This window comes from Bactrocera tryoni, chromosome 1, assembly GCF_016617805.1.
Source record: "Bactrocera tryoni isolate S06 chromosome 1, CSIRO_BtryS06_freeze2, whole genome shotgun sequence".
Classification (NCBI taxonomy): Eukaryota; Metazoa; Arthropoda; class Insecta; order Diptera; family Tephritidae; genus Bactrocera; species Bactrocera tryoni.
In genome coordinates this window covers 75,458,280-75,484,191 of record NC_052499.1, presented here as the reverse complement: position 1 = coordinate 75,484,191, position 25,912 = coordinate 75,458,280, and the positions used below count along the sequence as shown (strand labels likewise).

General features: G+C 33.6%; 1 protein-coding gene across 1 annotated transcript; it reads left to right on the top strand.

Annotated features, from left to right (window-relative positions):
- Positions 1–1,593: 1,593 nt before the first annotated feature.
- LOC120782773 (AN1-type zinc finger protein 6-like) lies at positions 1,594–22,395 on the top strand. The gene is made up of 6 exons (XM_040115244.1): positions 1,594–1,652; positions 16,369–16,868; positions 16,959–17,562; positions 17,663–17,821; positions 21,193–21,361; positions 22,245–22,395. Exons 3-6 carry the CDS (start codon positions 17,464–17,466, stop codon positions 22,316–22,318), a joined length of 501 nt encoding a protein of 166 aa, XP_039971178.1. The 5' UTR covers positions 1,594–1,652; positions 16,369–16,868; positions 16,959–17,463; the 3' UTR covers positions 22,319–22,395.
- Positions 22,396–25,912: the final 3,517 nt, after the last annotated feature.

Below are 25,912 nucleotides of genomic sequence, written 5' to 3'. Positions count from 1 at the left end.
TAAACAAATTACAAATACAAAAAATTAAATTTTTAATTTAAGCGTAATAAATTTTAATGCAATTTAAGTTGCCCGCTCTCAAGTACCATATTTTTGTTTATTCATTTGTACCTTGTATTCCCTCTAGACAATTCGACAAATCTTGTTTGTCTGCGGCGCGCTCTCTGGCTTCACTTTCCACTGCCATATATGGATTGTAGCTATCGCTGGCCGCAAACTCATCCTTCGGCGTTCCATTTTAACTCAAAAAATTATATGCTTCAGCGTTTTCCACACGCTGCATTGCTCTTCGGGGCATTTAAAATCGGCTGTGTTCCACTTAAATTTTAATTGATGTATGCATACATACTCATATGCTAAAAAATGGCATCAAAATAAAATGAACTCCGCCATTTTTGTTTTTTTTTTTTTGAACACACCGCAAAACAACCGGAATTGGCTGCTCGCATAGGTCTACGTATATTTGTGTCACACTTTGTCTGTGGTTTGGCGCTTTGTTGTGTCCGTTTCCTTGGCGCTGGTGGCGTTGGTCCGCCGCCAGTTCATCTCCAGCATCGCTCACAAGCACACACACACACACATACAAACATATCTGATTTTAACCGCTTTTTCTATCATTCTCCTGCTATCAAAACAGGTGTGTGCTTGTTTTTGCTGCTGTTGTTTGTTGGCTGCTCGTCTGTCTACCTGACTGCCTGTGCAAGCACACCTTTGAGACACTCATTTATTACAAATTCCGCTCGTTACCGTCGTGTGGCTGTGAACGGCGGCTTTTGTGTCTGTCTGTCTTGCAGTCTTGCTAGTTTTCTAACTGTGTGCATGTGTGCATGGCTCTGTATATTTTTTCACATATTCCATATATCGTACCCATATCTGTATATAGACGAATGCACATACATATTTATGTAGTTGTTGTTGTGCCTTCGTTTTTTGGGCGTTTCAGTTTCGTTTAATATTTTATGCTGGCGTTTTTTGGCGTTTTCTTTAATTGAACGTTTCTCTTGAGTGGCCAGCTGCGTGACCGTTCGTCCGACTTACGGAAATAGTTGATCGTACGCGGTATATAATGGGTACATCGGCCGATAGCGACATGCCTTCTGCGCAGGGATTCAACATCCGCTGCATTTTCTCTTAATTTATTTCGGAATGATCGCTGCGGTTGTGTTTGTCTCAGAAGTTATTTGTGTGTGTAAAGCTTCGAAATTGAATTCGAAGAAGAGATAAAAAATTTATTACAATATAGAGTGTGTTTATATGAATTTGATTCACTTTCGCATTTTTGCACATTTTTTTTTTACAATTTTTTCTTAAAAGTTTTTGAGAAATTTAATTTTTTTACTTTGTGATTTATAGCAATTATCGCGAACTCACTGTCATTTCTAAAATTAATGATTTTAATACTTTTTCACGTTAATTAATAATCATAGGTATGCTTCAGTCAACCCTTGCAAGGCATGCGCATGTTTTAAAATCATTTTAGAATAATTGAATTGAAAATCAATTTTATAATAATTATTATGAATAAATTTAATTTTTATCGATATTTTCAATTAAACTTTAATACTTATTTATATATTTTTTCCTTCTTTACAGGGTATGTACAGCGCCTAAATCCATTTTGTTGGTATATTTTGTCTAAGTGTGTGCTTTCCGTAAGTTTTTATAAATTAATATAAATTTAAATTTAAAAATTATAGAAAAACCATTTACCGGTTAATTAAAAATCAAATTACTAATAATTATTTAAATGAAAAATAAATACTGCACGCAGTCAAATAGTAGCATACAGTAATCACCACTATTCTACCACGTCGTCAATTTCAAAATTACTTCGTTTCAACACACTAAATTTACCGCTATTTCAACACCAACATACAAGTTTGATTATCTACTCATCAGCGCTGGTATAATTACAATAATTGTGTTGGCTTAAGCAACTCTTTCTGGTTTCTGAGTCATCATTAAAAAATTGGCATTCTAAAAAGAAGCTGAAAGGTAGCAAATTGCAGAAATTAAGTTTTCAAAAACCTGTCCAGCTTTGCCTCAAGGCCGCACGCTGTTGAACTCTGCGAAATTGAATTATTTCCTTTTTCACAACAAAATGTATAAATCTTCTTTTTTTGCGTTGTACAAACAAAAGCACGACCTGCGTCGTGTGTGGGAATGAGCGATAATTTAAAATAATTATAATAAATGAATTATTAAATGCAGTTTAGACGTTTGCAAATGGTAAAACCAGTATAGGGGAAACTTCGAAATATAGTTAGGAAAGTCAACGAAGCAAAATAGCTGATGAAAGGAGGAAAAAAGCAAAAATTCAATAAATAGTTTATGGAAAAAATTTCAAATGAAAAAAAGCAACAGTAAAATATTTCACGAAAAAAATTAAATATAAAAAAAATATTAAATTTAACTAAAAAAACTTTAAATACTTACTGTGCTGTTATAAAATAATTAAATAAAAATAAAATTATACTCTAAAATTTTTTTTAAATTAAATATTTCATTAAAATAATCAAAAAAAGTAATAATAATTTGTATAAATAATTCTCGAAAAAATTATAAAAAATAGTTAGTAAAAAAATGTTAATTAACAAACAAAAACAACAAATTAAACTATAAAAATTGTTAAAAAAAATTAAATTATTAAAAATAAAATCACAAAAAATTAAAACGAAAACAAAAATTTAGTTAAATAAAAAAAATATCAATTTAAAAAAAAAATATGAAATTAAAATATTTCATGTATAACTATTAAAGTTAAGGAAGAAACTTTAATAAAATAAATGGAATAAAAACAAAATAATATTAATTTTTTTTAATTAAATATTTTATGAAATTCATTAAAAATAATAAATCGAATTAATAATTCACAAAAAAATTAAATAAAAGACAATAAATTAAACAAAAACTATTTCATGGGAAAATATGAAAAACTATTAAAGTGTTGTAAAAATCGTAAAACTAATGTGCTTCTTTAAAATAATTGAATAAAAATAAAATTTAAAGTCAAATAAGAAATTTAAAAACTCTTTATATGTATAAAAATACTATTAAAAATAAAATGATGCAAAGTAAACGTTTAAATGTTCCTAATTGAAATTGTTATTCCAAATAAATAATTAATTTCAACAAAAAATAAAAACCAAAAAAATATATAAGCAATATTATAAAAACAATATTCATACATAATAAAAAATAAATTAAAATGAAATACCCCTAAACACAAAATGATTTTACACAAAATGAAGTTTAATCAAAATTAAAACACTTTTTTTAACCCGCTTATAATTGTTTGGAAAATCAATATTAATTATTTTTCCACTTACTATCTCTAGCTTATATGTATCTCTGCACAAAGAATTTCCATTTCAATCTCACCTCAATGACCGCGTTTATTCCACTAACTCCAATAGCAATCGCCGCCACATCAGGTAGAAATACTTTTACTCCAACTTATCTCATCACAGATCGCTCCCCATGCAAGCCGTTGTATTTATGTATACCCTCACCGTTACCGTTACTTTACGTACTTTATACTTCCAGTTTTCCATTCCCACTTATTTCAACATAAATTGCCATGCCTCAACGCCCTATCCGGTTTTATGCTATAAATTTCAACAGCATTTGCATGTCATTGTCCAATTTAATGAGCAAGAAGCAATGGTTCACAATGAAAGTATCAATTTTCAAAATTTTTATATTAAAGTAAGCCGAAGGAAAGCTCCTAATAAAGCCAACACTATGTAACACAATTAATTGACCGCTATTTTTAATGCTAGTGGTTTGTTGTATTCGCTTGTTAGAGGTTATGTAAATTTTTCTCATTTTCTGAGAATTTTCTGCTTTTAAATATGTGCGGGTCAACTTGGCATTATAATCTGCCTGCAACTACATAGTTGTTTGACTTAGTGTGCGGCTATCATTGTGCTTTTCTTGTTACTGTAAATTATTTTTTATGGAAGAAATGATGAAAAGGTTTTGAATGCATAGGTTCGCACATTTATTTTGAATAAATGTCACATATAACCAATATAAAACTATTTTATTACCACTATATAACTAATATATAACCATCATATAACCATTTTATAACCAAAACTCAAATTTTGTTTCAATATGTGTGGTTTCTATTATATGCGATTTCTGACGGCGCTAAGACAAAGGTCATCCATGGCTATAGTGATTCCTGCCTTCTACTATTTCCGTACGATTCTATTGTCCGTACGATGCCCTCTTGTCGAAAGAGGAGACTTTCAAGAATCTAACTCAAAAACTATTTGAGATATTGATTTGAAATTTTAGTATGTTTTTGTAAAGAGGTGACTTTCAAGAATCTAACTCAAAAACTATTTGAGATATTGATTTGATGTATGTTTTTTTTAGTATGTTTTTTTAAAGGCATAATCTTTCGAAATTAGAAAAAAAAATCGATAATGTTTTTAAATTTCACTTACTTTATATATTAATTGCGTTTCGCTCATAAAATCTAACACGGAAAGTACTAAAAATATGAACAATTATATCAATATCCATTTATTCGCATAACTAAGTCGACACAAATGTTGTGTTTGTTTTCCAAAAAAACGCGCTTTCAGCCAATCACCTGACGGAAATGATTCTAACATAATTTCCGGTTTCCTTTTCAACCATTTCCTACATATTTAAGCGCAACACGGGTGTATGTACTTATGTGTATATGAATAACCGTGAGGTCAAAATTTGCCGAATTAAATCGGACAATTTAAGTCAATAATTGTCAATTTTATTGTTGCACATACATACATACATATGTACTTGTATACTTGTTTTTGTAACAAATAAATAATTGAAATTGGCGTTGCATCATGCAAAACAAATTAAAAACTAAACGATTGCGCAAACATTTGCACAACCATTGAACTACTCGCATACACGTACTTATATGTACATTTGTTCATATTATATATGCATATGTTTGTGTAAGTAAATTGTTATATATACGCGCATTGCCAATTATTTTGTGAAGTAGTATTTAAAAATGTACGCTCGACTAATTGTGCAAACCAACCTTGCTCCGCCTTCTCCTCTGGCCATATGTGCAAGCTCATAGAATCGCTCAAGTGTGGAAAATGCATTATTACATACATGCATATACATTTATATAGCACTTATGGCGAAAAAAGCGCATCAATAGAATATTGAAAAGGAAATTAGAATAAAATTGAAACTAATTAAAAGTAAATATAACAGCAAATCATATGCATTAGTGCAAACACAAATTATATAGATTCATGAAGGAAGCAATAACAAGAGTCGTGTGCTGACTTAATTTAAATTTTTTTTGTGCTTGATTTATTTACTAATCTTGAAGATAATTATACATAAGTAGAATTTATAGGCCAACCATACAGTACTAGACGTTCTTGTACATTTTAGAATTTTTATTACATACCATCTATGAAAATTCCATACAGCCTTACTTAAAGAGCCGAATATCTCGGGAAGTATTAATGATAGCGATTTTGCGCTCAGATCTTTTTTGTAGCAAATAAAATTTCCTACAAGTTTATCAGCAACATTTTTTCTGTAGCTCTTGTCATTTACGAGATATGTACATATATACATACAAAAAATGCGAAATTCGTGGAAAAATCAGGTTTACAGCCCCGTACTACCTCGCCGGTGTGAGTTACGGCTTTGTTGCACTAGGCACTTTTGTAGAGTGAACAATTCTGAGAAATATGCGTCTAAAGTCAAAGTGATGCCAAAAAAACCTCTGATTTATAGGAATTTAAAGATAAAAAATCACGATTGTAGTGTATTTTCTATGGAAAATTTTTACATGCTTTGGTCCAGTGCTTAATGCTAATATTAAGGGCTAAAATTTTCACGGATTTTTTTTAGGTAAAAAACACCCTAATATACATATGTATATACATATATATACATTTACATATATTTGGATTTCTTCCACTTTCATCGGTTTTATGTACTTATTTGCCTTATTTCTGTTAGTCGTCATCGCAACCGTTGGCGTTTCTTACTTAAATACTTTACATACATACATACATACATATGTACATACCAGTATTTGTTTGTATACTTTAGTATAAATATATTTAGACATACTATTTAGACACCAATAACGTAACGTTTAATTGCTTCGCTTGTGTAGTTCTTCGGCACGAGGCGGGAATGTTTGTTTTTTTTTTTTGCGCAAAAAGCACAGCTGACATATTTTGTGAAAAGCATTATTTAGTCGCTGACGTCAAAATAGTGAACGATTTACGAAGAAATAAAAAAATATTTTATACACTCAATACTTTTTTTACGCGATTTTTGGTTCTGCCACTAATCGCGTAAAAAAAAAAATCGCGTAAAAATGGTTAGTTTTCCAATATTAACTGACGAATTGGATCCGAATATAAAAAATATCGCGTATAAAAAAATATACGCGCAAAAAAACATAACAATAAATTTCAAATTTCAGACTTATGATTTATTCATTCATAACAACATAAAAAATACAAAACAAAAACCATATATAAAAGAGAAGAAAATAGAAAATAGGTAGATTTATTGAAAAAACCGTTGAATGCTGTTTAATCACTGTCATTATCCGTAGTGGAAATAATTCTTAGCCGCTTATTTTGATGGCCGGCACTGATATCACTAGAATTTGTACCAGAATCAATAGTAAGAACTATAGATTGATGTTCTGATTGACTTAGCATCTCCGACTGAGTTTTGCACCATAAATTCGGTTAATTTTGTTTGTATGCTTCTCTTTGGACCCAATAAATTCCGATGTAGTTCTTTATATCTTAACATGCAGAGACTCAATTCTTTTTGAAAAATTCGTGCACGTTCGGCATCAGTATCATTTGCTACAAAATAATTTTCCAATTCTGCTGCAAGTTTAAGACCAAGCAAAAAACGAAAAAGAGCAATCGCGTTAAAGAGAGAAATTCGCGTAAAAAAAGGAATTTGCGCTGCAAAAATAACCGCGTTAAAGTGAAATAGCGTAAAAAGAGATCGCGTAAAAAAAGGACTGAGTGTACTTTTATTGTATAACCGCATTAAGTGCTTTAAAACATTAAAAAAAAGTGAAAGCTTTTCGGGAAAGTCGTTCAAGCTTTCAGTAAAGAAATTAAAATGCTTGAAGTGCTCGAAAATCTGCCGCAAACGTCAGTTTATGCACATTTTTGGTGTGTTTTTATGAAAGCTTTGTGTAAAAATCGTTCGAGCTTTCATGGAATATCGAAAACCTTGAAATACTAAAAACAATCTGTTGGAAATGGTAAATTTAGAATTTTCTTTTCAAGATTTTCAATGAAAGCACGTAAACATTCTTTGAACTTACACACAAAATTGAAAATGCTTGAAATATTTACAATATTTGACGGAAACGTCAACTTTAAGAATTTTGTGGATAGATTTTTCATAAAATTTAATATATTTTATATATGTACATACATATGTATAAAATTTATTTTATAAAAAGCTTTTTGCTATAGCTTCTGTTGTAACGTAACATGACTTTTTTAAAACTTTTATTACTCAAACAACTTTTCTTTCCAAGTTCTTAAAGTCGTAAAGCAATTTTATTAGACGAGATGAAAAGCCAGCGGTACAAAAAAGAAATTGTTCAGATCAAAATAAAGCTATTATTTGGAAACTTTTAATTTCTAAGTGTCATTCTAGCTTCGGTGAAACCGTAGTTACCGTTTGTTCTTGTTTTTTCCTGGTTTTGATACCCATTCGTGAGTTGTACGCACTTATTTCGGTCAATGTGGTTGCGGTCTGTGCTTAGCGAAGCGCAGCAACCAGCCAAGCAATATTTCCGAGTGCTTGTATTATTCATACATTTGTTTGTATAGAAATAAATTATACATATGTATGTACCTATGTATTTATGCTAGTGAATGATAAAAAATTGTTGACTAACTGCAGTCGCGTTAAATGCAATAAATCAAAGAAATATATTCATATCATGGGCACATACATATGTATGTATTTGCACATACATACATACATATTTATAAAGCCAAGTTTTTCCGACTCCTTTGTGGCTATGAAGAGCAGCTAAGAGGCCAGGCAATGATGATGTTTTTGCGCTGCTAGTAACCAAAGCACAATTGTATATGTACATACATATGTATGCAGTTAAATATGTATATCGACATATAAATATATGATAGATATGTACAGTGGACCAATAAAGTTTACATACACCTAATTCCATTAAATTCCGACACGTTTATTTGTTTCAAAATTAATAAATTTTGTGGTTTTTTTCTATCCATTTCAAGATATATATATTTAACATTAAACATAGCATATCAAAATATTTTTTTTTTTTTACACAAATAAAAAAAATTAAAGTTAAAGCTTAAAATGAGCATAATTTATATCAAAAAAGTTTACGTACACTTATGATTGTTTACATAAAAAAAAAAGTAATTACAATACTTTTAACGGTTTTTGGCCTACATTTTGTTGCTATTACTGTCCATGGACATCGTTGTATGCTCCTCACTCAATTTCTAGAATTATTTCCGGATATTTTGACCCACTAAGTCCATGATCCAGCTTTTTGGCCTTATTTTGATGAAATTCGATGTTTTCGAATACGGTTTTCCAAAAAGTTCCAGATATTTTGAATAGGATTAATGTCTAGTGATTGCGGGACCTATGGAGTTATTTTTATTTCCATAACAACCATTCATGTACAAGATAAGACATGTATTTTGGGTCGGTATCCTGTTGGAAATTGGTTTTGCTGCTATTAACAGCCGATTTAAGCACACTTAAAATTTAAATTTTTTTCCTAAAATGTTCAGATACATATGCTTATCCATGTTTTCACTAATAAAGTCCAAATGTCCAACTTTAGGTGCAACCATAAACCCGCAAACCATAACATTACCCCCACAGTGCTCTACCATTGGCAATACATTTCGTCCTTGCGACTCTTCATTGATATTTCTCCACACTTTTCGTGATCAATTCGAACCAAATTTATTAAATTTTGAATCGTCGGTGAACACAATGTTTTCCCAAAACCAATACGGTTTGTTTAAATATTGTTTAGCAAACGCCGACATTTTCTTTTTATTAACCTTATATATGTATGGCTTACGACGCGCGACTCGTCTATGATAACCAGCACTCTTCAACAAATTCCTTACTGTTTGGGGATTTATTTTTTTGTGTACATTTCAAAAATGTATAAGCATATGTATCTGAGCATTTTAAGAAAAAGATTTAAATTTTAAGTGTGCTTAAATCGGCTGTTAATAGCAGCCATTTCTATTTACCACAGGATAACGACCCAAAACACACAACTTATCTTGTACGTGAATGGTTGTTATGGAAATAAAAATAACTCCATAGGTCCCGCAATCGCTAGACATTAATCCTATTCAAAATATCTGGAACTTTTTGGAAAACCGTATTCGAAAACATCGAATTTCATCAAAATAAGGCCAAAAAGCTGGATCATGGACTTAATGGGTCAAAATATCCGGAAATAATACTAGAAATTGAGTGGGGAGCATACAACGATGTCTATGGACACTAATAGCAACAAAATGTAGGCCAAAACCCGTTAAAAGTATTGTAATTACTTTTTTTTATATAAACAATCATAAGTGTACGTAAACTTTTTTGATATAAATTATGCTCATTTTAAGCTTTAACTTAAATTTTTTTATTTGTGTAAAAAAAATATTTTGATATGCTATATTTAATGCTAAATATACATATCATGAAATGGATAGAAAAAAAACACAAAATTTATCCATTTTGAAACAAATAAACGTGTCGAAATTTAATAGAACTAGGTGTATGTAAACTTTATTGGTCCACTGTACATACATACAGCAAAATTAATCAGCCAACTGGTCGGAGCAGTCATTAAAACCTGCTGTTCAATAGCACTGTGTAGCGCTATTGATGATCATGCAATTATTGCTTTTACAATACATACATATGTACATAGTAAGTACACACATACATGCATTCATATGTATGAATAATACGAACCTATGCATTTAAATAAACAACTTGTTAAGCGAAATTGTTGCTAAAATGAATTATTGCTGAACAAGTTTAAAAGCGGGTAAAAATAAATATAAAATCATGCCAAAAAAGATAAATAAATAAATAAAAGCACAAGCATAGGTAAATATGTATACTATGTATGTATGTATGTATGTATGTATGTATGTATGTATTTGGCCGTGTGCACAAAAATACACCTCTTTAGTCATGTATGTACATATTTATGTATGCAGAAACAAACAAGCAAGAAGTTCAAAGCAGCTTTAATGGCGCACTAAAACGCAAAGTAACAGAAAGCGAATAAAAATGCAAAACGAAAAGTAAAAATAAAAATAAAAGTTGCTGCAACAAGCTAATGAAGTCACTACATACGTACATATGTTTATATGCAGTTGATGTGCATGTGCTTTCATTGCAAATGCATGAGACTATGCAGTTATAAAAGCAAAATATTCAAACAAGTCTTAATACCAACACACATACATATGTACATTCTTTCGTTCATTTACACATACACCCTTGTGCAAACAAATGCTTTCGGCAGGGAAGTAAGCGCTCCTTTACACATTTGATGCATACAATACTACGCCCCCATAAAACGCTGCCAGCTCAAAGTCAGCTGCCACAAGTACCAAGAAGCACAACGTCCACGCCGCTGCCAACACTAACGACACTGCGAAAACAGCAAATGCAAGCTGACAAGCAAAAAAAAGCACGAAGTACGTTGCGTTACGTGCGTCAACTGAGTATCTGCAATTACAAACATATGTACTTACTCCACCAACCCAGTAGCCACGCTGGGAGAGTGGTATATAGCCGAATGATGCATACCACGCATTAAGTCAAAATATTTGCTTCCCTGGCAGCGACCACAGAGATGATATTTCTTTGCTTTTCTAATTTGACTCTTAACTTTGTCATAAGTTGGCAACTGCAATAATGCTGCGGAATGCTGCGTTCGATGAAAGTAGAGGGTCCATCAGCTACGTTGTCAAGCATCTATTTTGCAGCCTCTACTCGATGTCGGTTTTGATTCGGATGTGATAGGAGTCTAGCATTGTCACGCTTCATACCTAAAACATTCGCTAAAATGTTTTGGGTCGATCTTCTCTTATACATAGATATACATACATACATACATAGATATTTGATATACTATGCTATCTCTCTGTTATTCCAACACGACGATATCCGAACACTGTTTCTTTAACCTTTTCGAAGTTATCGTCATTAGAAGAGGTGCATAAATGACTCGCATGACGAGACAAGTTTTCAATGAATACCTTATGCTACTTAATTGCTTGTCTACGTGATATAGTAAACTTCCTGAAACACTAATACAACTTTTTCAATGATTCCGTAGCCGGGATTTCATTGGAACACACACTATTCGGCACATAGAGATCAACTTTCAAGGACATAAGAAAGATTGTACTATTCTAGGAGTGTCGCTGTCTCAATGGATCAGTCCGAGTCAAATTTGATCAGATGGTATTAAAACTAATTTATAAAGCCAATATACTAGAGCGATCTCCAAATTCGATTGGTATAGAACTAGCTGGATTTTAATCGAGCATAACTTGTGGAGGAGTCTTAAAGTTCTCTGGGATGGTATATTTTTTGATATCATCATTTTTTTTGTTCTAGCACATTTCATCGATTAAATTCATAGAAGAAAGAGAACTAAGTAAAAATAATTCAATAAATTGAAGTTATTTCGTTGTAATGGGGGTTAATTTGACTTTCAACCAATTTCGCTAACTTCAGGTAAAATATTAAACTAAAAGCTATAAATCTTTATCGCCACATTAACCACTCTTAAACGAACCCCAATAAATATACTAGATTTTGCAAATATAATCCTTTTCTAACGATGATGATTTCAGCTATGTATAAAGACACATAATAATGTAAATATGTACACGTGTGCATAGAATCTAATATACTTCATTCCACAGCTGACAAGCAACAATGACTATTCGCCGCCCTCACACAATCTAGCCCACAAGAGCAAGTAAAAGTATGTATTTATACGTGTATGAAATGCTGGAAAACACACCCTGTAATTTAAAACGTGACTTGGCCTTAGTTGCTATGCACGTACAAATATAGATATGTACATATGTATGTAAGTGCGATTTTTCACATACAAATTTATTTGGAGTGAGAGGTGGAGAATCAACAAACCGTATTGTGCAATGCGTTGACGAGCGCGTGCAGCGTTATAGACAACGTCAGCGTGAGCGCAGAGCCAACAACTGCGGGGGTCCACAGCGCCATGTCTGCCTTAATTAAGCTGATGTCTATTTAAATGTGCGTGCAGACGAACGCGTATGGGCGAGGAGAAATATATATATGTACATACATATGTACACATGTATATATAAGTTGTAACTTAAATTTATAACATAATAACTTTTCACCACATACCACAATTTGTGCAGTTGGGCAGCGCTGAGCAAATTCGTAGGAAAACATGAATTCTACCCACTTTAACTGGAGGATTTTATGGAAATGTTTGCGTTTACTTTGAAACTGAGTTATTGCATACATACAAGTGGCTCTCCTGCTAACTGCAGTTATGTAAAGTGAAGGCAATAATATGAGCGTAGTGTGGTGAATAGACTCCTCCTATGCACTCAAATGCATTACTGCTCATTTGTCAAATGATATTCGGTTTCGTGCGAGCCAAATTACATTGTCAAAAAGATACATACATGTGTGTGAGTGTATGTGCAGACTTGATACCAGCTGTTAGTGGTGGGGTTGTACATATTCGTATGTCTGAGCATATATTTACGTTTAGTAATGTCATACAGTTTTGCTGTCAACAAGCAATGACTTTGCTCTTTCTGCATTTGACAGCTTGAGTAATTATTTCACCACGTACTGCACTACCACTACTGTTATAATTGACATGTAAGTGTGGTGAAATTGTCGTTTACAGCGAAATGTTAGTTTTTTTTTTGAGTGTGTGCGCGTGCGAGATAAATTTACTCAATTCACATTTTTCTTTTGCTCTGGTATTGAATTTCTGCCAGCGTAAGGTCATATGCTACTGCGCATGTCACCCACTCGATAACAAACACACCACAGCATGAAATGCATTTTTCAGTGGAAGTTTTTTAGTTGAAGTTTGTTCTTGTTTTTATTTATTTTTTTATGTTTTGCCTTTTGTACTTCTCAAGCTTGCCACATTCTGATTTTCGTAATTTGTTGCTCTTAGTGTTTCTCACCGCCACTATTATTTTCCGCTCTCCGCTTTATGCACTTTTCATTTTTGTATTCTGCCATATGTTTGTGTGTTGGTTTTGGTTGTGGTGTAGCTTTTGTATCGTATCACTTTCTTCAGAAGTCTGCGCTCCCATCGTGGCTTCAAGCACGCGAGCCAGCCAGCGAACCAGCAAGTCGAGCTTGTTGTATTCGTGCATGTTTGAGCGTAAGTACTTACAGTTATTTTGTTAGCGTGGGTCTTCAGGTTTCTTTGACAGTATCAATTTTATATTTAGAAAAAATTTTTACTCCAGTTACACTAAATCACGTTCACACATATAAGATTTTATAGAAAATTAAACAAGGAATTAATTTTTTTGATGAAAAAATTAATAATTAATATTATGAATAGTGATAAAAAATAATTATTAAAAGCAAGCATTTTAAATAATAATTTAAACAATTTTAAATAATATAATTTATAAATAATATCAAGCAATACAATTTTTCTCTAAACTAATTCGACTACAAAATAGTCTTGACTTGCATTTCTTGCCTTTTTCTCAATTCAACTCAGCTAGAAAATTCATGGTAAATTTTCCTGAAGGAAATTGATAACATACATAGAAGCAATGTAAAACAAACGAAAGACGTAGTAAAAGGCAATGCCAAAAAAGCTCATTTTCAGTCTTGGCAAGAATTGACACTGTTAGGCAAAACGTTTAAAAAACGCACAATCAAACACACCAAGGCTACTTCTGATACAAGCAAACATAGACATACATACATAATACTTACATACTTAATTGTTTACCTGTGCACTCTGCTATGACAACAAACATTACACTCCTCCAAGTCTAAACAACAACACAGAATACAAGTTCGAGTGCTGGGAGGAAGAAAAACACTCACTCTCCCAGGCTTGAGGCAGAAAAATAAAAAAAAGTCTCGAAAGAATAACAAGTATCAGTTTATATGTATGCACTTCCATACTTACATAAATGGGTAAACTTATATTAGCATAACATAAACAGCAAATGACAGCAACATTAGACATTCATAAGAAACAACAACAATAATAAGAAAAACTCCATAAATAACAGCAAAACTTCCATTACATTACAAAAATTGCTCCCGCAGAGGTTTTATCAGCAGCGCTAACAGTCTCTTGTGTGCACTTACATACATACATTCACTTATGCACTCACATGTGTGTGCGTGTCACCGCCAGCTAGAGTTTCTGTCCCCAGCTCAATCCGGTTCAGTTGCAGTATTGTGCTGCGCAAGTTGTGAGCTTGTTTGCTGTGTTGGACGAACGCCGTTTTTGCACATACACACATACATAGATAATAGCATATGGTGCCAGTTTGTTCGATCGTTGGTGCTTGGAACTTCTTGGCAGCGATCGCAATCGTCGCAGCCACGCGAATTTACTATTATTTTTGCAAAAAATGTAAGAATTCGATAAATTTTATCTGCTCCGCGCTTTACTTCATTCTCCTCGGTTTTGATTTTGTTTTGAACGCGGCGCAAGATTTGCCGCTGCAGTTGGCGCTGACTTCTGGTCCAGCGACAGCCTTGAAAAACATTTGCTTGACAATTAACATAAAAGCGCCCACTTTGTTTGTTGTACACCATCGGTTGTACAACAACTACGGTTGTGCTTTTTACTGCTTCTTTTTGCAGCATTGTGTTGTTGGTGTTGTCATTAGTGTCATTTTTTCGTTGCATTTTTTATGTTGGCGCGCAGCTGTTGCAATTATTGTTAACTTTTTTTGTTATTACAATTTACTATTTGCAATATTTTTCTCAAAAATTGCACACATGATTGTTTTCGCAAAACATGTGTATGTTTGTGTGTGCATTTGATTCGTGTCTCAATCAGTGCACAGATTTCTAATGGCGGCTGTTCATGGAATGCAAACAGGAGTGCAAAAGGAGCTAAAAATATTTATATTAAATTGCGCCGATAAACAAGTAAAGTGTGTTTATGGTGTTATTGCAAGAAAAAAATATTCGTCTGGCTTTTTTAAAATATTTTAAAATGTTTCAGTTTAAATAAAAATAATAATATATGTAAATATACTTGAAAATTGTACATAAAAAACATTAAAAATTCAATGAAAACAAATTTGTAAAATGTTAAAATTTATGATTTAAAAAAAATTTAAAATAATAATAAGAAAACTAAAATAATAAAACGGTAAATTAAACATTTTTTTTAAATTCAAATGCAATAATGTTTAACAAATAAACACATAGCCAATCAAGTTGACATAGATTATTCTTCCTGGCTATTCTATAATCTCCAAACAGATTGTTGATATATGACAACTACAGCATAAATATAAATAAACTTTTTTATTTGCGAGGGTATTATTGGTTCTATGCAACGGAAGTTAAAGTATTTTCTTTTTTATTTTATATATTATACTTTTTTCCTTGCTGTACATTTTAAATATTTTAAATTTTTGTCTCAAACTTGGCAAACTCCATCGCCAGTACCGTCATTAATCATCGCTGATTTTTGCGTGCACGAAAGTAATTTAACATACTATATATTACAAATTCGTATATTTAAAGCTATGTATTTACAACAGCAACAATCAATTAATTGAGCAAAAAACTGAATTTAAAACTTTGATATCATTGTGTGTAAAAATTGCCGCTGATGACTGACAATATTCTTTTTTTCAAAAATTTCTCTATTCCATGATTGTATATTTTGCAACTTTCCTGTATTAATTTGATATTTGGTTTCGCTCACTTAGCCGTTAGTCACATATTATTGGATTTTTATTTAAAAATCATGATTTACTACTTTCGAAAGCCTTCCATGCACACCAGCCAGTGCTGCCAAGCGCATTCCAAAACAATTTGCAATTTACTATGAGTAATAGCTTTAAAAATTGCACACATGATTGTTTTTCTCACTAGCCGATTCGTCTCATATTGCACATGCATCTCCTAAACGCGCAAGTAATCGTTTAAGTAATCATTCTTTTGTGTAATATGCACATTTTGTTTAATATTAAATGTAAAAATGTAATTTCCATGCATCAAATTCACATGAAACTAAACAAATCTCTTTATTTTCTTCAATTACAGTTCTATTGAGCATTAAAAGTTCACGCCCAACAACAAAAAGAGCAGCAGCGGCGGCAGCGTTAAGCATAATAACTGGGTACTAGCGAAAACGAGTGAGTTTATCAGAGCTCAGCCAGAGTGGTAATAGCGGCAGCATCAGCGGCTATCGGTGTGCGAAGTGTAATAAACGAAAGTAGAGTCAAATCAGCAAGGCGACAGTGTGTGCCAGTCACCGGTCAACAGTCACCAACACCACCGCCAAATACAACAACCATTAGCTAGCAACAAAACAGTTGCTTTTTTACTTACTTACTTACTGCTCTTATATTAAATCTTAGTTCTCCGCAATTGCAAGTGCAATTGTATGCGCACAACAACAGCAACAATAACAGCAAGAAAAACAGTCATATACAACCAGCTACAACTGGACAATCAGTTCATAAAGTATAGCACTTGGAACTGAATCTTCAAAAAGAAAAACACAAATCAAATAAATTCTTCAATTGTTGTGCAAGTGTTTGGTGAGTGTGTTTGCAAATGAATATTTTTCAGCAATTAGCTGCTAATGAGCGCTTGTACTAATTTTGTGCGTTTTTTACTTTATTTTGCAGTGTCTAAAACGAGCGAGCAGAGTCAGCGTGTGTTGTTGTTATTGGAGTTATTGAAACAGCGGAACTCTCACTCACGTGCATTTTTTTGTATTGAATTTGCTATTCGCTTAAATTGAAATTGAAAGCCAACAGTTATTTGCAAATTTTCTTCGGTGTTCTTCTATCAACGAGTTGTGTTACAAAGAATAAACTGTTATTATAAACTTCACTGTTCTCTAAATTTCTGAAACGTCAACAACGCATAAACCAAATACAACAACAACAACATTCAATTACAATAATCGGCAATAAAGCCCCCGTGATTGCAACCAGACGCCTAATTATTGCGCGAGCGGTGCTAAGAAGTGGTGATAAATTTATAAAAAGGCGTAGGCAAAGTTAGCAAAGTCGTTGCAGAAGCGCGCATACAACAAAAAACAGAGCAGTTATTGAAACAAAACAACTACACTACTAATAAAGCAAATCAACTAAAGTACAGGAACAAACAACAACCACAAAACAAACAATGGAACGTGAATCCAATCCAATGCAACCTATGTGCCGCTCCGGTTGCGGTTTCTACGGCAATCCAGCCACCGATGGTCTCTGCTCCGTGTGCTATAAGGTAAGTATAGTTTTAGATTTGATACGAGTCTATATTTCTTAAATTATTGAATTTTGTCTTTACGAAGTGTTACTAACTGTTTTCTTCTTATTCCACATAGGATTCTTTGAGAAAAAAGCAACAACCACCTGTTAGCAGCACACCTGTATCAGTTCCAAGCCCACAGCCAAGTCCCACATTCAATCCAGCCATCACAATAACCAATACAGCACAGCCGACAGTGCAAAGTTTACAGCTGCAGCATAATGAAATAAAAGAGGTGAGTCAGAAAGTGTAAAATATGGGATTTTAACACAAGTATGTATGATATACATATGTAATGTGGTGGGTTATGATGATTTTAAGATTTCAAAGAGGTTTTGAGGTTATGTTAAAAAAAAAATGTATCATTTTATTATCCTTTCACAAAGGAAAAAACATTCGTTGTTTTGGACAATATGTATGGCAGCTATGTATATGCTGTAGTGGTCCAATATTAGCGGTTCCGACGAATGATGATAGCTTCTTTGAGAGAAGAAAAACGTATGCAAACTTTCAGTCTCGTGAAAAGCTCTATTAACTTAACTACACCAACGGAAGCTGAGAAAAGTGTAAAGTAGTAGTGTAAATTTAAATAAGAATTCTCGTATAAATATTCAAAAGCAGCCCTTTCTTCCTTGCGCTATCGCACTTGTGCCTGCGTTGAAATGAAAATTTTAATGAAACAAACTTTTTCTGTGAATTTTAAATCGCTTGTTAAGTAAATTTTCAGTTTTCCAACTTCAAAAATTTTTAAAATCTCATAAATTTAAAAATACATAAGTAAATACCAAAAAGAACAGCCGAAATCCGACGTATGTCTATTAAATTTGTTCACGTGGCCGAAGTAGTAGTGCGGATTGTATAAAATGGCTTTTTAATAATGAAAATTTCCGTTCGACCAAATTTGTTTAATCTGAAAATTAACGCAAATCTTTCGGCACCGCTTTTTTCGACGCCTAACAACACATTCCTTAATTTCCAATTGCACCGCAAGTTAAGTAAATCCATTCAAAATCAAGCCAACAAAAGCGAAAACTATGTCCGCCGCCAAAATGAAGACTGCACCGAGTGCGGCCACAACCGCCACCACAGACGCCAATGAGCGCATACGTAAGCAACAGCAACAACAACAGCAACAAGACGATAAAATTGCTAATAACTTTGCAACGTCGTCGGCGGCGGCTACAGCCACGTCCGTTGCACTGCCAACCACCTCAAACACGGCGGCAGCGGCCAACACATTGCACGGTGCACGCCGAAATCGTGAGCACAATAAAATAAAGCTAACCAATTGCATATTGTTTCATATACCTTTCCTTTGTTACTTGTATTTCACAAGACACTAGAAAATTACGCTCTGCCAGCGGCGATGATATCAACCGCCAAACAACAACAACAGCGAAACGCAAACGTCATGTAAATTTCAGTTCACCAAATACCAAGTCTAAAATACGTCTAACAACTGCCAAAAGCAAGTCACAAACCAATGCCGCGAATACAAAAGACACGGTGGGTAGCCAGCTGCCCACAGTGGAAAAGTCCAAGTCGATATTGAAGGTGAAGCATGTTACGGTGCTGAAACGTAAAGCGGGCACAAATAAAGTCACTAAGAAACTTAAGAAAGTACCGCAAGGCGCGCAAGCTGAATACGAAGCGGCTGAGTTATCCAAATTGCAGCAGCAATTTGCTACCAAACTGCCAGAGACACCAAACGGAACCGAGTCCATACCGAATGAACTCTCAGCAGAACGCCCAAATGCACCTACAAGCTCCAGCGAAAATGTGCAGGGTGCCAGCAAACGCCGCAGCAGCGGCAAACGTTTGCTCAAGCGCCGCCACAGTGGCGGTACGAAACATGTGGCAACCGGCGTTGGCATCATCGAATCGGGTTCAGTAAACGTGCCACCGGTGCGTCGCTTTAGTCCTGTGCACGACAAAACGGCGCTTAATACTCATGCGTCCAAAGTTTATGAAGGCGCTGAAATGTTTGCTGGCAATAATTTGAAATCCTACGAAACTATACCAACTACTAGCAACAATATAATGGTGGCTATGGTCAAAGAAGCGCATAATGCCAAGCAGAAGAACGCAAACAATGAAGAAGCGCCACCAGCAGCAGCAACAAATGACGCAGTAGCTAGTAATACGGTTGTCACTAATGTAGCTGCTGTCGATGTCGACAACAGTGGTGTTGTTGGTGGCGGTAGTAGTGCACCAACAGCGGAGGAGTTGCAAAATTCATTAACACCGCCGTCGGTTGTGCCAATCGCCGAACCCATTTCGACGGCTCCCTCAACTAGTAATAATAATTCGTCTAAAAAAGGGGTAAATGTCTTACCAATTAGCTTCTTGATTAAATTGTTTGTTACAAATGCCGCACACTCTTCAATTTGAACGGTATTTCGTCTGCATTTCCTACCCTGCAGAGTAACTGCAAATTAATTTTTTGCGTTGGTGTTTTTTTTTTTTTTTTTCAAATTATCACTGAACATATTGCAACGTTGTGTTACAAAATGTCTTGCAGTTACTCAATATTTATGTAAATACATACATGTGGCAAGAACTATTGGTTTCTCATTTGCCCTTACATATCTAACTACATATTTATTTGCTACTTTACATGTTTTTTCTTGAAAATAGTAAATTTTGTTTAATTTTTATTGCTTTGCTTGTAGGCAGAAGCTTAAAATCTTGAAGCTGTCAATAGAAATATCGAAATTTTTACACTTTGACAGCTATGTTCGGTATGAATCGATGACATGCAATATCGATCTGAAAATTTGCACATGTTTTTTTCTCCCTAAGAATCTGCTAATTTGTCGGAATCGCCGATTTAGCACATATCTGCCATACAATCTGACCGATTAACCTCAACTTCTTTTATGAAAACTTTTTTTTTCTTCTGCGGGTTATTGCTGCTGCAACGATTAACGTTTTTTATGATTTTAACTTTATTTAGTTTCATGTATTTTTCGAAAATATTGTCGTAATCGCAAATTAGTTTTATGTAAATATTTTTTTTATTAATTTCCTATGCTCCACATTACTTATTTAATGCCTTTTTGGTTGCTCCCTTAAACTTCCGCAATTTCTGATAAAAAGACAAAAGCAGTGGGATTACATAAAAGTCACCTGAATGTGTATGCAACTCGCTACTAAGTACTTGTTCGAGTGTTTAATTAAATTTCACGGGCACTGCACTCGCCTAGGCTGTGCAGCAGCAAGTAGCAGGGCACGAGTTTTGTTTCGCCTTAATATCAACAAATAAAATTGGCATTAGAGCGAAGAAATTTTGGCTGTTAGCCACCTAAAATGTGCAATGCTTCTGGTATAGATACCGACGTAAATAAATATGTATGTATGCACTCGTAGAGGAAGAAGAAGGCAGAAGTGCATGCTGCTCACCCGCTATCCGCCATATAGCTTAGTATTTTAAATAGCTCTATGTATACCGAGAACTAGCGGCAGTTCTAAACTTATTGATTTCACCTTATCTTGTAGTGAATGCAGGTTACATTTTGATATTATATATTTTTCTATAATTATGTGATATTTGTTTCTTTGACTTTACATTAAATTCAAATTTATGCTTTATTCTTTTGCTTGCAGAAAATAAACGAAGAAAGCGCAGCTAAGACTAGCACCGAAGCTGCTGCCGTTGCCGGTCCATCAACATCCTCCCAAACAGCCGAAGATGATAAAGACAAGGAGGAAGACAAAGATGCAAAAAAGAAAAAGAATCGTTGCGCTGAATGCCGCAAGAAAGTTGGTCTTACAGGTGAGTGCCGGATTATGAAAGAAAGAAGATAGGCGAGGAAAATATTGATCTTGATAGAAAGGGAAAATATGCGAGCGCGAGTCATGCACTTAATAATATAATATAAAGATGATTGGCGCTTGAAAAAGCCTCTGCCGATTTAAGATGTGAAGTTGTTGTTTGAGAGTAGAAGCACCTACAAACTTTTAACTGAAAGTCTAATACCATGTTAAGACCGACACTTAATCACACGATTTCGGCTGTTGAGTAGTTTATCCCATACAAAAATGACAGTTAAAAACCACTTCATCGAAGTGATTTGAAACTGATCCACTCTAAATCTCTCGGTGCGACTCTGATTTTGTGCCATCTACTTGTCAGCATTGGAAATCTATTACACAGCTGATTTAGACACTGCAACAAGTAAAAATGTAAACAAACAAATGAATTAAACGCAATGAATCTGAATTCACCAGAAAATCGACTTCTCAAATAAAATGCGTCCATTATTTTCATTATATGCAAAATATTTAAAAATTATAACAAAATATTATAGAACAAGGTTTTCTTTTAATAAATATTAAGCGATGTGAATTCTTGAAAGTCAAAAACTTCTGTTTTATTATCTGTCCAACGGCAGTGAGAACGTGAGATTAGTGAAGAGATTAAATGTAATGTAATCACTTAAAATTTTTGGTGGGAACATAGTATAATTGTTATAAGGAGACGATTTTTCATGGCATCAAATATATTATAGTATCTGAATGTGTGCCTTGTAGTCGCTTCTGCATATCTTGGCCTCTTCTTCATCTAATTTACTTGCCTCTAATACTTTTCGTTTATAAAATTTTTAATTTTATTTTATTGTTTTCAACAATTTCATCAAATTTTCCTTCATTTACAGGTTTTCAGTGCCGATGTGGTGGACTCTACTGCGCTGTACACAGATTGCAGCGACAAACACGACTGCACATTTAACTATCGGGAACATGGGGCCCAAGAAATTCGACGCAATAATCCTGTGGTAGTTGGCGAAAAAATACAAAAAATTTGAACTTTTGGAAGCATCAACTTTATAATATAAATATATATATATAAATATAAATATTAAATATATACATAAAAATTAAATATAAATAATAATGATAATATAATTAATAACTATATATATAATAATAATTAATATAAACAACAACACTACAAAATGAAATGAAAACAAAATGCCGAAAAGAAAACATAAAAGAACTCAGCTAAGAAAGTATAGTTTATAGTGCAAAGAGCAGAGGGAAAATTAAAAACACAAGCAAAGAGAAAAAGAGCTACACTTCCACACTCCATAAAGATACACAGGCACACGCAGAAACACACACACCCATACAAAAACAAAAATGTCGAAGAAAAGACTAGTACGACCAACACACGGGGCAAAGGCGAAACTTGCCTGCGAAAACGGCAGATAGTTGCAACGCCCGCCACAACGGCAATGCCAACGGCGCGCACGCCTAACGCCAAATACGACGAATGTATGCTGGAACATACTGACAAACTTGCATTAAAAGCACGGCCAAATGTAGTAAATACTCTTGAAAGCAGGCGTCTAATGTTTGGCCAGCAGCAGCGCGGGCGTGTGCCGCCACGGCAGTGTATACACGCTCCAACCACTCGGCGCACGGTGAATCACCGCAAGCAGCTGAGGCGGCAGTGCAGTGTAGAAGCAGCGTAGCGTTTGCTTGGACCGAACACCTCCACCTCTATTAATATGACTATATCTCGCAGCGCTTCGGATTCAAGGCGAGCAGTGTAGCAGCAGCACAGCGCACGATCAACTCGACGCGCACTTCCAGCAGCCGCACACCTGAGCAGCAGCACTGATGATGATGAAGGCTTTTACGCAGATGTAACAAACAAACAACTTATTTCCAAGCACTTTCCAGGCCAGCGTCAACTCTGCAAACACACAGCACAGCTACAACACATGGCGCATATGTACAGACCAACAACCCAAACCCCCATGCGACACACGAGCGAGAGCGTACACATGTCTTCACCGAGAGCTCTAGGAAGCTGGTTGCTTTTTGGCTGCGTTTAGCGTTTAAGCTACTATATATTTCAAAATTCATACAGTTATCACAATAAAAAAAATTAAAATTTACTTAGAGAACAAACATCAACTCACACATACACACACTTGGCAAACCAAACAATAAGAAAACTATAGAACTTTATTAATACTAATTTCAATTACAGCAAAAAAAAAATAAGTAAATACAAACGAAGCAAATAACAAAAACAAAATATTAATTATTATTAATACTATTACTATTACATTATATTATTATTAATAACAACAACACAAGCGAGACAGAAAATGAGCTAAAAACAAGTAACAAGTAAAAAATAAGAGAAAAAAATTGCAAAAAAAAATGAAAAAATCACAAAATAACAAAAAAAGTACTTTTACCTAGTTTACTATTAAAAATTGCGTGCAGGAGTAAACAACATATTTTAATTAAAAACTAAAAACAAAAAACTTAGTGTATAGTGCAGTAAAAGAAACGGTAAACGAAAGGAAAATAAGTAAATATTAAATATAAAGTTAAAAAAAAAACAAAAAACTATAAATAAATGAAAGATCGAAGCTGAAGATGTAAGCGTAATCATAAATGAGAGTAAATGCAAATGGATTAATTTAATTTAATAAAATATACATATTACCTACATATATATATATATAATGATAATACATAGATGAGTGGGCGCAAGCGATAAAAGTTATATTTTAACTGACTTAGCAATATAAGATTATCTACTATCTCACCACGGTTCGTTCTATACAAAAAAAAAAAAAAACAAAAAATCTTAAAAATTAAAACGTTTACTTCCTTTTGTTGATTTTGCCCATTGCTTTTCCAGTATGATTTTATTTGAGTTTACTTTTTTTTAGTTATATTTCTTTTACTTTAAGCGTTATTTAGTTTCTTCCCTCAAACTATGATAATAATATTAATATTAATTACCCCTCTTGCTTGTTTTATGATGTAAATCGATTGGAAAACGTAACAAAGAAGCAAACAAAAACTTAGCAAAAACACCGTAAAACTGCAATTTTATTGTTGAAGTAGAAGTCGATTTTACATTTTTTAGTTAATCTTGAAGTAACTCGTAATTAATTATTAATAAAAAATATACATTTTGAAAAATTGCAATTTGTTTATCGAATGTTGTGTCTGCCGCCGCGCCGCGCAACGCTCTGTTGCAGTGTGGCAGAGTTAGCCTAGCAAAGCTAAAAACGCAAATATAACAAAAACAAATATATGAGATAATCAAAAGCTTCAAAAATGGTGCGCACTAACGGGGGAGTACGTGTTGCCGCAAATTTCGTTTGTGTACAACCAAATTTGTTAGCCGCTTATTGCATTAGACTTGCAACTGTAAGCCTGAAAAGTGGCCAACAACAATGCGTAAAAGATATAATAACAAAACACTTGTGCTTTGTCTACTTTTCGGCGCTGCACATTTTATGTAATTTTCTAGCATTATATAAGTATGTATATGCTTTTTGGAATCGACTCTCTCCCCCTTCACCCTAGTTGCTTAGTTTGTTTTCACATAAATTTTTCTTCGCTTAATTTTAGTTAATGTAAAATATTTAGTGAATTGCAGTTGACGACATATTGTATATGTAGTTTTATAAGTTGATTAGTTGTGGTGAAGTAATAAATACATAAATATATTAAAAAAAAAATAAAACCAATTGTTTTTGTCGCCTTTATTTCCCCTTTATGTATGTATGGTGTATGTCTTTTGGCTTAGCGAAAAATAATAGCAGTGTTGCTCTTAGGCTTAAACTAAAGACAACAACAACTTCGTACATTGGTTAAGTGCAGTGCAACAATAAGTAACAGTAAATGCAAGCTGCTGCGTAAAAGTGAAACAATGAACTCTGTGTATGAAGGCGAGAAGTAAATGCGTAAATTGAAATGAATAAAATTTAATTGATAAACAACCTAACACCAATCACTGTAATTATTTGATGATGAATAAATGAATGAAAGAATTATAATAAAAATCTAAAATCTGTATTTTAATACTTATAGTCTAGGTTGTAAGGGGTGCTTATAGTTTTGGTTACATAGGTCGTGACAGATTATAACGGGTGGATCAAGTAGAGGCACATTTTTCTACGTATATCCTTTTTTTGACAGATCACGCGTGAGTCCTATAAAGCTGTCATGCCATTTTTGTTCAATATTTTTTGGTATTTCATCATGGAAAGACATACGTCTACGACATAATCGCCCTACTGAGCGTACTATTCGCAACGCCATCATCCATCTTGCATAATATTCAACCGTATATACCACGTCCGTTGCTGAGAGTGTACACGAAGACCGTGGTGAGTCGATTCGGTGCCGTTCGCAGCAATTCGTACAGACATATGGAACGACTTGGCGCATTTTACGTCGAGATATTAAATTGAAAGCGTACAAAATATATAGGAAAAGTGTCAAGAAGATCCGAAATACAAATTTTTTGAGCGATGAGGCCCATTTCTGGCTCAAAGGGTAGGCA